At 33.4% G+C, this 19,332-nt stretch overlaps 1 protein-coding gene across 1 annotated transcript; it reads right to left on the bottom strand.

Moving 5' to 3' along the window:
* Positions 1-14,480: 14,480 nt before the first annotated feature.
* Positions 14,481-19,323, bottom strand: LOC142976206 (xanthine dehydrogenase-like). The gene is made up of 10 exons (XM_076119514.1): positions 19,222-19,323; positions 18,824-19,114; positions 18,257-18,550; positions 17,680-18,179; positions 17,308-17,491; positions 17,033-17,228; positions 16,105-16,874; positions 15,811-16,003; positions 15,618-15,728; positions 14,481-14,678 (listed from the first exon to the last, which is right to left on the bottom strand). Exons 1-10 carry the CDS (start codon positions 19,276-19,278, stop codon positions 14,608-14,610), a joined length of 2,667 nt encoding a protein of 888 aa, XP_075975629.1. The 5' UTR covers positions 19,279-19,323; the 3' UTR covers positions 14,481-14,607.
* Between the last annotated feature and the right edge of the window lie 9 nt (positions 19,324-19,332).

Below are 19,332 nucleotides of genomic sequence, written 5' to 3'. Positions count from 1 at the left end.
CGGTGCTGCGAGCAATCTGGCGAGCCACGTCTCATTATGAAGCGCGATGCCTTGAGACAATGTTCCGGCCTGGATCGCTACGCCTCGCCCGACGCCACATCAAATGCATAATACTGCACAAATGAACTCCAACAATCTACCTGTATAACTGTACGTAGACTCACTAACTACAGTATCACAAATAACCCCTTACATAATGTTTATTCACTCCACTCTACATTATTAATATTTCCAATTCAATCAAACTATTTCAATTAAAATCTATTGAACACGAGCAATCAACGTGCATAATAGCACTTTAATTGCATATGGAGCATACAGACACCGTAAATGCGGCACTTAACTACTGAGCGTCTGGTGTAGGTACCGTGTGCATTAGCATTAGTACAGTACCAGGCAAATTCCCAAACGTGTAGCACTGGCTTAATTCACGCAAGAAATCTTCTCTCGAACCGTTCCCTTGAGTGCTCTCTAAAGACTTGCTACGAAAAACTCCCAACCGCTTCGCCACTTGCACAATTTATGACGGTAGTTAGGCCAACGCAGCGCCTTGCTACCGCAAACAGGTAGGATCCATTGTAATGGCGGACACCCGTCCCCCCGCCGAGTTCAGCCGACATGGCCACCGAGGGGTCGCACAAAGGAAATAATGAAGGTCTATTTTAAGTAGTAGGTTTGCAGCAAAGCAATATACAAGCGAGCTGAAGACGCGACGCGAATGTCTGATGAACTTTAATTACAGCGGCGGAACCAACGTGGAAGCAATTGCCTGCCTGGTGTATTAGCATAATCATTTTGTAGCCCTGCCGTGGCTAATTGATGTGAAATTGGTGATTTAGAGTGCCAATTTTGGAGCACTGCAGTACATACTTTAATCTCAGTCATAATCGTTTCAATATTAGAGGGATCGTTTGGTAATACGACCTTTTGATCCCCGTGGTTATATTTAGCTGCATGAAAATATTGATTACGATGAAATTAATGAAACGAACGATATTTTACGTCATAGCAAATCTAGAGATATTTTGAAAGCATAAAATCGGGATGGGTTTTTTAGGATTTATGGCAAAATTATGTGTGCTTAGTCCAAAAGGCCAAAGGCATAAATAAAAACGTTAGCCGTCAGATAGTTTTCTTTGGCAACCTGAACTTGCGAGATTTATAGCGGATTATCACTACGGTATCTGAGTGCCTAAAGTCCTTTATACTACTTTATTCTGAGTTATGAAAAAACGTCGTAAATTTCTCGAAAGATTAGATAGAGACAAGTTTTGGTAAGAATTCAGAGCTTTACATAATTGAATAAATTATATAGAAATGGTATACATGATTATGAAGCAAACAAAGGCAAATAGAATTGCAGGAGATTTGATAGCTCCGTGATGGATAATGTAAATACTGAGTCCGCTGCGTCGGAGGGAAAATGATGAGCGGCTCATTGTTCTCTCCGAGTATTTTAAATTCAAATCAGACTGAAGAGTTTTTGGACGTTACCTTGGATCATAATAAAAGAATACACTTAAGCCGCGGAAGGTGAAAGGAGGAACGCGACGATTTATCTCCATCGCTTAAAAAAACGAACAAAATAACATACAAAGGATGAAAAAAAGCTATAGTGAAACGGATAAACGTATTACCTTCTCTCTGATTGACTGATTACATTACGTATGGGAAAGTAAGATGAAAAAGCTGGTAAATGCGGTTTTGACCCATACCCAGAAGATTGCGTACCGTCATTATGCAAAGTAAGGATTTCCCTTAACTTATACGGATAGATTGAACTATTGGTATATGAAAACAGTAGCAGCTGCTTATCCGGTTATCGAATTTCTAGTAAATGTATGGATATTGTTTTCTCTTTAGTGTATAACATTTAAACTATCTAAGAGTCGACTAAAGGACACAATTTTTACCTTCTTCTAAACATTAATGTCGTCAAGTTGAACTACAAGGTATAAGATTTTTTTTAAATAATCCCTACGCTTTGACAATCAAATAAATTGACAGTTCTACTCTCCTCCTTGAAGAATGTGTAATCATCACTGATAAAAAATTCTATATAACAAAGTTACGTCAATTTTGACAGTAATTTTATTCAATAGAGTGATTCCGGATCTTATTTTAATCAAGAATCGGTAATTGATTCATTCATATTCTTCACTCGTAATGAACCTTTCATACTAAATAACATAGAAAAAAAAACGTTTTGCAATTTTTTTTTAACAAGAAAGTCATTAATTTTCGTGAAAAATTGAAAGTTTCTTTACAAAATAATGGTTTAACAGTTTGTAAAAAAGTTTGATTTACGAGACACTTAATGAAAAAAGTCTATTACATGGGAGAGTAAAACCTGTGCGCGACAACTGGAAAAAAGGCTCATTTGTATGAATCGAATACTTTAAAATTCAGTACATTACGGTCTGTGAAACATTCATGTGGACAGAAATAGAGTTCATCGTAACAGAATAATATTCACAAGACGATAAAGGACAAACACAATTACTTGTTCACAAAATAAAGATAATTTATTTGATAAAGGAAAACAACTTTGCTTAGAATACGCAATGTTGATTGAAATGAGTCACGTTTCGGTGATTCCTTTATTTGTTTTTGTTTAATATATATTTTTGGAGCTATGTATATTTGAAAAATTGCTTTGGCGTGTACCGTAACGAATTCGGAAATATGTTTGTATAAAATTATGTATAAATAATAAGGTAAATAAAATTATTATGCGTGAATAATTCACGAAATAGACACGCTAATAATTACAGGTAAAAACTATTATCAAAGTCTAAAGAATAGAGTTCATGTATTATTTATCATGTTGTTTGTAGACCAAAACAAATAACAAAGTAACAACCAGCCATAATATTGAAAGTCATTAGCACGTAACAATTCAACGATATAATTAGTCAAGTGCTAAGTTCCCGACGTTTACATTAATATTGCAACCACCACGACTTTCATTTTTCAGTATTAAAGCCAGCTGAAGCTATGAGAAATTGTCCTTAGCGAATTGCATACATTTTATCCTTTATTTTGCATAATAGAAACATAATTTTGCTGAATATCTGAAACTATCACGAAGTACCACAAATGTTTTAAATGATTTATGTACGGTTCAAATATCGATTGTTCTTTCTATTACCATTGAAACTCGAAATGTATTGTTTATAGGCCATCTATTTCAATATATCCGAATGCCGGGGCAATAATAGAGAGCAATCGGAATGCTACTTATTATTTGATTTTTCAATACACAATTGGGTGGGTGGTTCGACGTTTTACATTTTTCAATATAGGATTGAGTTATTAACTAATTTAAAGGTATGATTTTTTGAGTCAGTATACTGCATAATACACAAATAAATTAAATATGGAAATATATAAATGTTTAAATATGACGTCGTTATTCAATTTACTTGGTTTATTACTTAAGTTCATAATTTTAAAACAAAATTCACTTATCAATATCTCAAAACAAAGGTATTAAATTATGACAGAATAACGTAGAAATTTATTGAACGCATTTAATATCCGGCCAATGACAGAGCGGTCATTATCACGGTGTAATTTATAACTTGACCTAAAAATGGGGGTAAAAGTGGGGTTTATTTATCATTGTTTTGCACCGTAAAGGATGGAGCAAAGCAATTAAAACTGTACAGTGGAGGGTGCATATTGTAACGGTAAGATGCGGTTACGAGCTCGGAGAGGACGCAATTGTCACCTGGCCCGGTACCCCCGGTACTCCCGGTACTCTCGGTTCTCCCGATATTAACTGGGAATTTACTGGGCTTAACGTCTCACTCACATGCAGTCCGCTATACGTTATACCTAGACTTAGATTGCGGTTCTAAGTCTTACTCGGTAATGTGATTAAATAGATTCTAATAAGTATTTCGTTACTTGCTTACATTTATGCGAACTTTACGTATGTAAATGTAACGATTATATTGCATAAGTAATATAAATCTATAAGAGTATATCAAAATAATAATGAAAGAAGATACAAAATTATGTTTAAGTTCCAGTAATATTTTGTACTTTAGTTATTCATATTTCAAAAATATGGTTGTTTTGTTGTTTTTGGAGACAGTTTACTTCGTGCTTAAAATATGTGTGTAATATGAACAGTCTTCGGTCCTTATAAACAAGCAATAAATACACAAATAAATATTAATAAAAAAACTTAAAACGATACTTACTTATAATACTAAAAAACTACAATAATGTAATTGTTTACCACGTTATTTATAAAGGTCTACTTTATTGACACATTTCAGATACTTTTATAACAAAGTTGAAAGCAGATATTTCTTAGAACTGAACTCATTGCTACAATTGTATTAGCTAACACAAATAAAAAGTCCAACATCAATACAATAAAGTTACAATCGTGTACCTGACGTTTGTTCTCCCACATACTTCGAGAAACATCAATAATAAATTAACTTTGAACCAAATATAAAAAGTCTCCTTCATTCGCTATTATATACTACTGACATTTTAGGTAATTCTTTAAGAGTTTAGTCTCAATGATAATCTTTTAGAAGCGAGATTATCAAAACTCCTGCCTATCAAATACTTGACTTCAGACTTGTTTCATATTTCGTTTTCATATTGATAGTAGACAGTAGTGATAAACAACATAGTTTGGATCAAAGGCTAAGCTAGTATATATTGATAGTGGTGATAAAGTTCCTTTATATAATTTCCCGGTAGCTACCTAGTAGCATGTTTAATGGCGCTATATTCGCTCATCTAAAAGCACACTGCCTCACACTGCTATGTCCTTCGTCAGTAATCTTGAAAACAATGGTAACAACTTGTTGAGAATTTGGTTGCAATATTTATTCATTAGAGTCGATCGATCAACATTTCACTCTTTCTGTTAAAAACATTGCGTATAGTTTTACCAAGTAATATTTTTAGAACTAAATAAGGTCTTGATAATTCTACATCACACACAAGATAAATCCTCGTATAATGTTAAATATGAAAAGGGTTATGTCCGCGTCTGATTTAGGACTTTAAAACAATGTCACAAAAACCAGACTAGACTAGAACGATAATGTATCCCATGTCAGAGAACTACTTACTTTATTGTGACGGTTAAACGGGTAACGAAACGACTAAACTTGATATTGTTTTGGACAATTTTTTTGTATTTGTCACAATAAAGATTATAAATGTGTTAAGAGTAGTTAATTAAATACTAAATAGGTTTAGTTTGGCTTTATGATGCTTGTAATACTAATTAATATGCATAGTCATATGAAACGAAACTAATGATAATGAAAATATATTTACACTTAAAAAGATAATGTACCAAAACAAAAATTGCAATTATGATAAAATTTATAAGAAAGGCGTCTCCAGAAAATTTGTTAATCTAGTTTCCAAAAACAAAACTCAGTAGAATTTACCAACCAATAACGAACCTGAAATAACATACGAATATTTCAATAAGTTACTTAAATGGACGACAATTCTAGGAATAACTTAATTAGGCAGTTTTTCCAATGGCCCCAGCGGGATGTTTTTCGAGAAAACCGTTCTAAAGCGAATGGAGTTGTTTACATACATAGTCCACGACTACTTAATCAGCCTCGAAGCACTTGAAAGATTTATTGACTTTGTTAAATGTTTCTTTAAAAAACAACCAGTATTTTTCTTAATTCCACGAATGCAAAACAAATGAAGAAGAGAAAGTCGAGTGATTTTGTTTAAGAAAATAAATTGGAATTGGCCTTTGCCCGCGGCGGTATACTTTCAACTTACATACGTAGAACATGACCTTTGTCAGAGATTTACCAAACTTATAGTAGACATTTAAATTGTATACTTCTTTAACAAAATAATTAATAAATAGTGATTGCTTATGGTCCCCATTTTTGTATTTTGGCATTTTTATGCACCAGACTCATATTTTAATATCTACATAATATTATTATAAACTTATTTATTTATCAGAAACCCTTATATCAATTTTAAGTTTATACTAGTAAAGCGGTACAAACACAACTACAGTTTTATATTGCAACATAAATGAGTTCTCATGTTTTAATCGTCGCAGCAGGAATTTCTCTGTAAACAGGCAGAAACGTATTACACGGGTGAAATTGTTGACAGGCAGGTGGAATGAATTATAGTTAGTTCGTGTAGAGGTGCCACAGTCGACAGAGACTCGTTACCTCGCGTCACACCTATTCCCGACGACAAATTTGACGAAAACGCGAGCTACACGTAGACAAAATATATTTCACGTTGTTAGTACAGGCTTGCTACCACTGTGTGGGGAAAAGTCAGAAATACAATACATATCACGACATCAAAATATAATTCCTTTTTATTCCGTAAAGAGTTATTCTTTTTTGATCTCACAGTCAAACTTCTTATGAGGTTTTGTGGGACGCTGATAAATGTTATGTATAACTGAATGTGTATAATAATAATAAAATAAAAATAAATAAATTTTGATTTCTTTATTTTACCACTAGTTAATGCCTACTTAGAGAAAAAATCCTGGTTTATGTATTAAATGTATTAAATGTGTAAATCCGGATTATAAATATTTATGTAATATATCAAAATGTTTACTCAATAGTTTTGGCATGATTGAGTAACAAACTTCCAAAATATCTCTTATCTTCTATCTTGTACATTTGTAAATATTTTAAGATCGAAAAGTATTCACGACTGACGCAATGAATTATACGTTCAACACTCACTTTAACATAATATACATATATGAAACGCTTATTCCGTATTCTCTTAAGACCAATATTAACACTCAACATACTCTAACTAAAAGTGAACTATAACTTCATAATTAACTTTACTTTTAGACATAAATAATGTTAGTAGTTTCTACTAGCCGTCAGTTTTCTTTAGAGAATATTAAGGCTAAGAAATTTATCTTGCCACAGTTTTAAGTTTATGTTCTGAAAATTTTTAACCGTGGATTATGTATTCATTAATTTCATTGTGTATTTTTCATATAATGAAATGTATGAATACGTAATAGTATGTTTAAAACATTTAAGTTTTGTAAGGATTACCATTGCTGTTAGTAAATAAAACCTGCAAACACCTACTTAATGATATTTACTTTAATTCTGCTATAGACATAACTGTAAATCGCACAAAAAAAAATCTTTAAAAACATTACTAATCAAATATTTTTTTAATATAAAAAACAATCATGTAGTTATTCAAACGGAATGTGTTATAAACGAGTTGCATTTGTGTCAGAACTGATTAATAGACTTTCGATTATACTATAGTTTATTTCAAGTGAAACTGCTGCGTGGCTTGTTGTCTCGGCTTTGAAACAGAACAAATAAGTAATCCTGTCTATCTAGACAAATGTGCTTGCACGCACGTCCCCTGCAAATGACCAACAGCTAGGGAAATTGTATATATTTGTTCCACAATATTGACTCCATTTGTACTCATTTCCTTCGCCTGTTAACTCGTGATGCCAGCTTAATAAGACAAAGAAATAGATCTTCGGGATCGAGAATATTAATACCTCGTCAGACTGTTTTATTTTTACTAGACTTGAAAGGATTATTTATCCTACCTTAGTTTTCTGTAAACAGATTATATTTTACAGGCTATATTTACAAACAATATAATAATAACAGGATTAATAAAAGCTTGTAAAAAATGCACAGACACGTCGCAATATATATATTTACGTAAATGCAAACTATATTTATAGGCATTATAAAATGAATTGTTTTTACAACAGACAAGATAACTTTACTGCACGTTTGGTGCAGCGGTTAACGTGGTTACCTCGGCATAATAACCGTTATTAAGCCACGTGTAGTGGATTCGAATCCCACCCGAGACAAATATTTATGTGATGAGCACGACTATGTGTTTTGAGCCTGGTTGTTAATTTATCTATATAAGTATGTTTTAGCCTTCTGGGCACGTTACCCGAGGACGGCGATGCGGAGATATTTTATGATGCCTTATTTTAATTTTATTTATGTTTAATTCCTTTATTATTATTTTTTTTCGTTTGTACATATAAAATTATCATTTAATGTATTAATTGAAATAAATTGATTGGAATGAAAAAAAAAAAACAAAAAAAAAAACAAATTTAGAAGTAAATAAGTATGTTTTTCAGTTGTACGATTACCATACTACAAGCTTTGCTTAGTTTGGGATCAGACGACCGTGTGTGAGTTGTCCAATGATATTTATTATTATTATAGATAAACAGTTGTACCTCTAGGAATTTGGTGAAACGATAAATCTTAGGCAGGTTTAAACTTAGGTAATAGTTTCTGTAGACTTCTAATAGATATTCCGACAAACGGATAGAGGTGCTCTAAATGGAGTGGGCTCGATAATTATCTGGACAGCTGTCATCCATTGAAGGACTGACCACTTGACACAATACTGCTCAACTGTGCGAACGAATTGATCAATTTGCCACTTTATTTTACTATACGGTTTACCTTTGGGAGTTACAGATTTTTTTTTCTAGAAGTATTATGTGCTCTAGAGAATTACTGTCGTATTTTCAAAGTTAAGTCTACAGACCTATGTTATATCTGAATGCAGTATAACTCTAGACCATTTTTTTTAGTTATGTAGATAGTCAATCACACATTTAGAATTTAAGTTTATGTGTTTACTTTAATGTTAATTTGAAAACATTTTATATAACTGCACTTTTTAAATTTTTGTATTTTTAAACACTCCGTTCGAGTCAAATGCCAACTAAACTATTTTTATAATTTAATTTTGAATATTCACAACTTGCTGTCATTTAAAAACAATACATTTAAAAATTGTATTACAAAAGAAAAATACAAAAATATAATTAAAATAAAGCATTTACCTTTATATAAATCATAAAACATGTTTTACAATAGTTAAGCATATAAAACTTCTACGTAATTGTAAGATTACATTTACATCCATAAGCCAAACAATATAATCCAAGTTAATCACTCGTTAGCTATTTTTACACGGTACTTTTGTGTCCACATAATCTCGGAGATAATCACCTGTGACAAGACAGACGGACGGAATGGACACCTCAGTTTTTCCTTAAGCGTTCTGTTTTCCCGTAATCCTTTGTAAGTCTATACTGAGTGTACTTAGACACATGTTGGGGATAAACGACGAAAATGGTTTCTTATAGTACCTAATTAAGTAAAATTTAGGTTTTTAGTGCTTAATTTATGTCTGGTTATATCTATATTCCTTTTTAAAAATACAACTCCCGCACTAAGAATTGGTCTTGTGTCGCGGGAACTTTAAAAACACAAACAACAAACTTAAAATACTACCAGACCCGAAAAATCAATTTCTGTGTGGGAATCAAAATCAAATCATTTATTCATATAGGTCAAATGCTGACTTATGATAGTCAATGATACAGAGAGTAAATTTACCGCCAGTTCGGAAGGTAGGGCCAATGAAAAGAACTGACAGGCACTCATGGCCACTCTTTTTAATCGCTTGTCGGACTCACGACCTCCTCAAGATGTTGAAACTGATGAATACAGTTATTTATCTTTAATACAAAGACATTATTTGGTTTAGCCAAAATCCAGGTACAGGTATTCCCTAAGTAAGATCACATCATTTGCTTATAGCCGTATAATCCCTACGGTAGACAGTGCACGAATGTGTCGTTTATTGGACAGTTCCATTCCAAACTAAAAGTACCTTTGTAACACTAAAATCCAATTACGCTTTGACCTGACTGCCGGAATCAAGACTCCAGAAACGTTAGCGGCCCGAAACAGTGCGTGTTAGAATTTAGTCACTATTCACACAAACAGTACAAATTACTTTTTTTATTCCCTTAATAGTCTTAATATTCCAATTGATTCAAACAAATAAGTTTTCGGTAGATACGCCGAGATGATGTCATTATAGATTCGATAAAAAAAAGTATGACTAAAATATTTTTTCGGCTCCTTTATTAAATGGAAACTCGTTCAACCGTGTTCCTTTATTGGGTTTCTCTTAGTATTTTAGTCTAGGCTTCGTTTATGAAAACTTTTATCAATCCTTGTTTGCTGTCGCTTTTATTCTCTTTGTATTTTTTTTCAAACGTGAACCCGGACGACGCGCATTCATTGCGAAAATCTGTAACCGACAGCATCATCAAATTTCCGCACAACGCAACTTACAAGGGTCAATCCTAATAGAACACACTATCGCAGACCAATATAATCCTGCTATAATATAAACGCACTGTAAAACGAGTATTCTTGGCTCGTAACCCTTATCATAAATAAAATACGTAATCGAAACTTAGAGGGTAGCCGGTGGCGTCGGTTCTCGTAGTATCGTGAGATCCAGAGCAGGCTATTTTCCGCAACGTTGGCTCCCTGGCCCAACTGTCACCCCGCGGGCTTTGATGCAAAATGATACCTCACGCCTTTGTCTTCCACGGCGTCATCTTAAATCAAATACGTCGCTATCTCTATAGCCACAATACACCCTTGAGGTAGGCTCCCCATAAACTATTATGTGACGTGAGCTGGGTTGCGTTGACGAGTTACTTGAATATAAAGCCGATTTTATAAATTGCGTTAGAAGTTTGTAAAGGGACCTTTATAGAGCTGATGAATATTTTTATGACAAATTTTATAGAAAAATGTACGAAACATGAATATTTTATTTGTTGTTCGTATACATTTGTACAATTGGAAGTTGGGCCTGCAGAAAGGAAAATATCATGTTACATTAAGATTGACCCAAATACTCCATAACGGCCAAATAAATAGCGACAGTATAAGGAAATAAATGAAAAAATCAGAGATATTTTATTCATTTTGAAAGGAATTGCACGATTCATGTCATAATGTTCCGGTGCTTGTGACACCTGCCGATGTCGGCGCTGACCCGACTCCCAAACAAAGTAACGACATATCTTCAATAAGTAGAACCACATGCGGTGAAGTTTGAACCTTATTTGTACAGAACTAAATACGTTATTCGCTAAACCGTACGGAGCAAATCTTTGACAACGTTTGTTAAGATTAAATAAAAGGATATTTGGAACGAAATTACAGCAGTGACAGATATATAATTGGAAAGCAAAAATAATCTCATTTTCTAAGATTGGATCTGCTATACGGAAGCGGAGTTATTAATTAATACTTGCCTGTAAATATATTGCAGGATAGTATTTGTTGACATCTAGTGAGTGTTTTTAAGATGCTTTTGACAGACAGAAAATATATTTTTTTAAACCAGTTGCATTGTAGTTCCTGTTTAAAATGGTTTGATTCCTTTTTTGGCTCGCATTTTTTCTCTACTACTGGTATTGTTACAAATTTTAATCGTATTTTACCTTTGAAAGACTATAATTTAACAATTTATATTATAAACGCCTCTTAGCATTTGTAAAGGAATTCAATAAAGACTTAGAAATGAATTATTAGAAATAAAAATTATTGGCAAAGGGTGGCCTAGCTACGGTAGTTATTTAAGTAAGCAATAAAGTTGGTTATGTCCCGGCCGGCGCCGAGGCCGGTCCACATAATCAAATAAACCATAATACAAGCAATGGGTTTACGACCGACAAAGAGAATCATTCTCCTTTATACATAGTATAAACGCTTAGGTAGGGTAAGAGGAAATTATAACTTTATTATACCCCGGCTTCGTCCTTAAGATTAAGTAAATTTGTAATAACGCGCCGACTATACCAAGATTTTTCGACTTTATGAATTCATTTGGCGAGATAATGAATAGATACTAAATTAATGTTTTTATTTTTGTGAAAATAATAAATAAAGGTTTTAATGCTCTTAATTAGTCCCATATTTTTTTACAAAAGATATAAAATTAAGAAACAACTGAAACAGAAGTTAGTCCTAATAGAAAATATTAACAGATTTTGGGGCTGAAACTTCATTGAGATTTCCGTTTCAGTAAAATAACTCCAGTTCAAACAAAGGTTTTACAAAATTTACACCACTTTTTTCAAAATCCAATATCTAAAAATTCTTTTTACTCTGTCTAAATGAAACATGACAAAGGCATTATGAAATGATGGACTATAGAAAGGAATTCGAATGAATTGCATTGAACTGAAATCAGACGTATAATAATATAATTGGCGCCAAACAAATTGTACGACAGACATATTTGTACGGATTTATGCACTGCGGGTGGCCTCGATAATAATGAAAACTGATTTTAATTTGAGTTCATCTACATTACTAGCTTTCGATTCCGCGCCACTTTATTAAACAGGCATATTATGAACATTATTTTTCTTATTGAACGTTTTACTAAAAATAAAGTTTATTTGGTTATTCAAATATTGAACCATTATGAACCATACGTGATGACATTTCTAATAAGTTTATAAAAAACTTAACTCTACGTTACCTAAAAAAACCTACTTCCACAATCGAGAATCGGATGCGTGTATAGTGATAGTAAGTGATCAGCGCCTCTATCGTATTCCGCAAGAACTATTTTTCAATTGATTTTATCGTCAAACACTCTCTACACATAGTACCGACTGTAGGGAAACTACTAACTTTGTAATATTTGATATGAAACTGGTGACGCGAAAAGAGAATTTACCATGTTTACCTTCGACAGCATGTTGAACTGTGAACTATTTAAACTGGGTGATCGATTCTACAACGAACTGGTCACTGGATCAATAGCGTCTATTATTTAAGGGCTCATCGTTCGTGTTGTCTTTATAACGGTACAGTTAATAAGTAACGTTTACGTGTTATCGGCAATCTATACTAATTAGTGATGTCAATTACTTTACACACACTACTGGTATAATTAATGAAAAAAAGGGTATTTTGTCTTTCTTTAATATCAAAAAGGCTGAACTATACTTTTTTCGTGCAGATAAAGCCGCTAGCAAAAGTTAGCAAAAATATTTTACAAAATTGTATTACAGCTATCACTGGTATACGCCTATACGGCTTTATTTGAATAAAATATTTGATATGATTCAAAAATACTTTTGGGCAGCCATTGTTTGGAACAACATAAGTTTGACTGAGCGGTCAACAATGTTTAACCGCGTACAAGCGGTTCACCATTGCACAACAAATCTCTCTCTACGTGGTACCATTTTAAATATAAATAATTTTCATTGACATAATTATCGTTTAAACGGATCGATTTCACCACAAATGAAGTTGCGAACCACTGCGCTTTCGTTTGTTCATTGTCCAAATTACGCGATTTATATTCGATGTTTAACAATGCCCGATAAAAAAAAACTTCATTTATACATAGTACTGTAATTGGGATACAAAATAATTATTTTGTAACATCGTTACACAATTTTACATTTTCTTTGATAAGTTAGCGAATCACCTCCAAGAAGGATAATATCTTAATTTTTAGTAAGAACTAAATATACTTACTATATATACATCTCGGAAAGTAAGCCTGTTAAAATACAGCAAATATAAATTCGCCGTAAAATAAATTCTAGAAAAGAAAAATATTCGTTTAGCCGATAAATACGATTGAAAAAGTTGAAAAACTACGTGCGGGAATAAATGTGTGAGCTTGAGCACGTAATTAATTAGATGATGCGGGGATTACCGTTCATAATTTATCTCCGATGTTCAACACATTAAGTAGTTACCTTATTAAAAAAGCGAAGCATTATGACAGGATGCAATAAGAGTAAACATAATAATATAGTAAACAAGGTTTTACATTGTCTATTTCTTTGCGGTCGCTTGCCAGTAGCTCGATTCTCTACTACTATCGAAATTTTGTATGAAAATCTGATCAGCGCCTCTGACGGGCTTCGTAGGAATTATTTTGGCAGTACATTCTAAATGTTAAACTTTAGATACTCGATAGTATCGACTGTACAAAATCGCGCTACTGTTCTCATTACTTTCTTATATACTTGGTATATAAGAAAGTAATGAGTACATATACATGAACATATACTTGGTATGGCAGTAATATATCGAATAATAATAATCTTCATTAAAATTATACTATTCACCTTAATACAGACATTCGAGCTATGTTATTTCAATGATTTTAAATTCTGATTCCTATAAACAACAGGTTGATTTTCGTAAAACAATATTTACTCAGATTTCGGATGCCGTCCGAAATTCTCAATAAAATTGCTTGAAGCTCTGCTCCCACCGCAAGGAATACGGGAAATTTCACCGCATTACTGAATTTCGATTCGCGTATCATTTTAGATGCTCTATTTCTTGAAATGTAGGCTGAATATTTTTATTCGTTTGATATATTGATTTATTCTGATATTGAATATGATTCAGAGACTATTTTTTTTCTTTTTAATTTAGATTTTGCATATATTCAATAATATAATTTAGTTTAAAAATATTTGTAAATTGTAAATATTCTTGTGTAAATAATAAAAGTTATTGTAACATAGAATAACTAATAAAATACTATGAGAGTAAATATAATCATTAAAAAATATTAAATGAGGGCAAAGATAGAGAAAATAAGAGTAAAACTATAACATTATAATAAAATTAAATATTACTTACATCGATTATACAAAAAGTTTTACTGAAGAAAATGTTTATCATATACTATAAAATATATGTATATTGAGTATGTTTAATACAGAAGAAACTCTTCTATCTTGACGTCAGCGCCCTTCACAATGCTTTCAATGTTGACTGGAACTTCTGTAACAATAACATTTTATTATGGTTCGACAACTTAGAAGAGAACCTTGCATGCACGATTCACTTTTGGCGGTGGTATACTTTATTTTGGATATACAAAGAATGTAATATAGATAAATCGTGCATGCCGGGGCTCTCCAATAAGTTTTTGGTTTATAGTGCTGGACATATATAAAGGTTACAAGGTTCTTATGTATAAATAATGCTTAGAATTGAAAATAAAACGAATAGTCGTACAAGGAGCGGTTTTGCATTCATTTCGATAGAAAAGGATTCCGTTCGGTGCTACTACATATTTTGTGATTTAATTACAAAATATTATTTTAATCGTATTTCTATATTAAAATGGTGTGATCTATACATGCATATCCTGTTTTACCTGAAGGTGTAGGCATAAGTGTATGAAATACCTTTACGTTTTTCCATTTTATTATTCCCATTTAATAGAGGGCGAGCCTATTGCCATATAAAACGGTATATAATACTCTTATTATGTGTTGTATTTAATATAAATATAAACCAAGAGAAGGGGTTGGGCTGCGTCGTTAATTAATTCACCAAAAGTATTTCTTTGATGAGCACGATAAGTATTCTTAACTTGTTTGTTTAGTAATTATGCTAATTTCCTTTTATCGACTTGTTTTCAGGTTAAATATAAATCGATAATGTTTTATAAATATGGGGTAGGTATGTCGCACCCGAAAAAAAACGTTGTCGTTTACGGTGCTCAGTAGCTCGATTCTCTGCTACTATCGCGTATCGGCGACGGGCTAGCTATCGAGAAAATGTTGTATGAAAATCTGATTAGCGCCTCTGGTGGGTTTTGTAGGAACTACTTTGGCAGTTCATTTTTTGTTTGGCTATAATGAAAAAAGTATATGGCGCTACCAATATTCGGAGGTTTGCCTATGTAATGACAGTATATTAAAAAATACTTACTTAAATTGAGATAGTTCACTTCTTTACCGCTGTCTTTTCTAGATGCTTGTACAGCTTCTCTTATTGCTTCAACCACGCTGTAAGCTAAGCAGCATGGAGGTTCACCAGCAGCTGCAAACAACCACAAAATCATAAACATCTTAATATAATTTTATTCTTATTTTCATATAAAATCTAAACTGAATGATTTTACCTTTAGATCCTAGTATACCAACTGGATTTGGTCGATTCCGTCTAAAGAATACACGGAAGTCCCAAGGTATGTCTTTAGCTCCAATAATTTTGTAGGTCCAAGTTCGATCTGTGTATATTTCTCCGGTATGCTCGTCAAAATCGTGTATCTCCATTGTCCACAAAGATAAACTCTGGACAAACGCTCCTTCCACCTGTATAAGGCAATAAAACAAATGAAAATTGATATTCAACTCATAAATTGACACCAAATAAAAACGCATTGTCGATTGTAGCTTTGTGAATATGCTTTTACCTGACCAAGATCTATAGCTGGGTTCATACTCCGGCCAACGTCTTCGAATATATCAGCCCGAACGATCCATTTACTTCCACTCAATATGTCTACCTCTACTTCAACGACACCAATACCAAATATCGAATAATCAATCAATCTCGGATCGTTTTGACTTGTCAGATAATTTGCTTGTAGTAAAACTCCCTGCCTATCTGCTTCAAAGACAATTTCACGCCAGGATGCTGTAGGCATAGCTGCTCTAAACGGTGCTAATCTTGCATTGATTTGATCACAGCATCTTATAACTGCATAAGCACAACATTCACTGGTTATACTGGAAGCTACTGCAAAATTATTTGGTGTCGAGAAATTGTAGCACGGGGTGACTGTAACGGTTTCAACAGGAACGCGAAATTCTGCAGCTGCTACTTGCGCTACTTTAGTAAATATGCCTTGTCCAATCTCCGTGCCTCCACAACTTATGACAACACTTCCATCACCGTGGTACACGCTAACTAAAGCTCCATAGTTCCCAATATATGCCGTCGGGAAAGCCATATTGTTCATCTTTATCCCACGTTTCTTCCATCTGTTGTGATCATTAAATTCTTTAACACGGTCCTGTCTCTCCCTGTAGTTAATTCTTTCCAGAAACCGTGGTACCAAAACTGGTAAATCATTATCTTCTTGTCTATAATTAGCCATGCGGACTTCTACAGGATCAATATTTAACTCTAAAGCAATACGATCCATGATATGTTCTATGCCAGTAATTCCTTCCAAACCCCCTGAAATTATTTCGAATTCAACTATAATGTTATTTTAGGATTTAAAAAAATCTGAACTCTTAGAGAATCGGAGCTCTTGCAATAGGTAAGTCATACAAGCAAACCTTTTTTATTTCACTTATCCTTATAATGGTATATAAGTATCTATCTTTACTCACCAGGAGCCCTCATAAAAGTATTTGATGGAGCATCGGTAATTACACCAAATGAGTCTACTTTCCACCTTCTAGGATTATAACAATTCTTCAATGAATCTGTTGCATATGTATTTTCATTTTCATTCGAAGAATTGCCATCGTTCACATAGAAAACACTGTCCATGTATTGAATTTCACCTCTATCATCCACCCCGATCTTAAACAATAAAAAAATACAGTTATTCACATAATATGTTATATTTTTTTGTATTTATATATACTTACAATAATCCTACCTCATAATCCAGCCTAGAGTTTGGTCTTTTTCCAGTGACACGCATTATATCTTGCATGGACATAGACATTCTGCACGCCCTATTTAGTTTCTTAGCTACCAATGCAGTTGCTAACGCTGCGAAATTCGATCTGCTAATTTTGCAACCGAAACCTCCTCCGCATCTTCGTGTCTGTACTATAATTCTGAAATAAAAGAAAATCACTCTAATGCAATTTTAGAAAACAAATGTATACTAATAAGATATTTTTCTAAGTTATTACAAGATAGCAGTTGGATTGAAATCTCATTGCTACGATATACCACGGCAGAAGACAGTTGAAAATTAAAAATTAATAACTTTAAAGGACGTTTTTATTTTACGCATACTTACAGACTTTCAGTCATTTTTAGAAGTTGTGCTATAGACGCTTGAGTAATATCTATAAATTGCGTTGAAGACGCCACTTCTAATCCTTCATCAACGGGTTTTGTCACAGTTGTGTGCAATTCCATCATGTGATGATACTGACGAGGGCTGATAAATGTTCCTTTTATAATCCGTCTTACGTTAGCTCCTCTCTCCATGGGTACAATACCGGGATACGAAACCAGCCTGTTTTCTTCTTTCGGAGCTTTAATGGCATCCTCAATAGTAAAAATTATAGGCTTCTTTGGTATATTTTTATATTTCACTTTAACCAGCTTAGCCATTTTATCAGCCAAAACCTGTGTATCTGCCACGACTATAGCTACAGGTTGATTGAAAAATATCACTTTATCACTTGCTAAAAATTCTTCGTTCTCCATCATTAGTAAGAAATCTCTTCGGACTACGCTGTTCACTCCTGGTATGTCGGCAGAGGTTAGAACCGCTATTACACCTTTTACTTTCTGCAAAAAACATACCAGCATGTTAGGTAACTAAAATAATGTGTGCGAGTTAAAGTAAGGAAATAGTTTTTACATACCAACACTTCGGAGGTATCAATACTTTCAATATCTCCTTTAGGTACTGTAGCAAGTACGAATGTAGCGAAGACCTCATCTTTAATGGTAGGAATATCATCACTATAAACAGCTTCACCTGCACATTGAATCATTCCCTCCTTTTTTAACAGTGGTTGTGTTATTGGATAATCTTTTTGGTCGGTATCGTATTCTTGATAGCTGCGACTGACTGGCGGTCGGTCTTCTGAAGGTGTGGTTGCGCCAGATTTGTAGAAAGGTTTTATGATATCTTTTGGACATAATTTTATGATTCCCTAAAAACAAATTGACAATAAAATATGTTTAAATTACCGCTTCCGTCGTTTATTTACCTTTTTTCTTTTTAAAAGAGAACTTCCGCACTAAGAATTGCTCTTGTGTGGCGGGGACTTTTACAAACATACAAACAACGGACACACAGTACAGACCCAAAACAACTATTTATGAATTGCACAAATATTTGTTCCGTGGGGAATTGAACCCACGATCTCTCGATGCACTGGTAGTGGCATGGTGGCCACCTTAACCACATCTAAAGATATACGTACCTTGTAAAATAATCCTAAAGCTACTTTCCTTCGGACATAAGGAGGCGTATAAGGAGGACGTTCAATGGGGTCGATCTCCTTTTCCAAAATGTGTAGAGCCGATTGCAACGTCTCGTTAGTAAATAAATTACGCCCAACCAGAAATTTCTCAGTTTTGTAAGCGTGTGTAAATGTTGGATTGATGTTGCCATACACAATTCTCGCTTTTTCAACATCATGTGTGTGAGGCTTGAATTTGTATAGAAAAGCTGCATTTACTTCTGCTTGTGCGTTTTGTTCTCTGCGCGTTATCTAAAAGAGAATGTTCATAAGGTAAAGTTTCTTTTATTATATTCATTGAAATACTGAATCAATAGATGGCAGATCCATAGGCTAGTATTTTTTTATCACATTCTTACCTTATATGTCACTAGCTCATAATTTTGCGATAAAGGTGGTAGTTTTATTTGCGTCATAACTTTACCAGTTAGATCTGTCGTTAGAAATTCTGGTAAACTCAGTTCTTGCGG

Source organism: Anticarsia gemmatalis, chromosome 1 (assembly GCF_050436995.1).
Source record: "Anticarsia gemmatalis isolate Benzon Research Colony breed Stoneville strain chromosome 1, ilAntGemm2 primary, whole genome shotgun sequence".
NCBI lineage: Eukaryota > Metazoa > Arthropoda > Insecta > Lepidoptera > Erebidae > Anticarsia > Anticarsia gemmatalis.
This window is presented reverse-complemented; position numbering and strand designations above follow the sequence as displayed.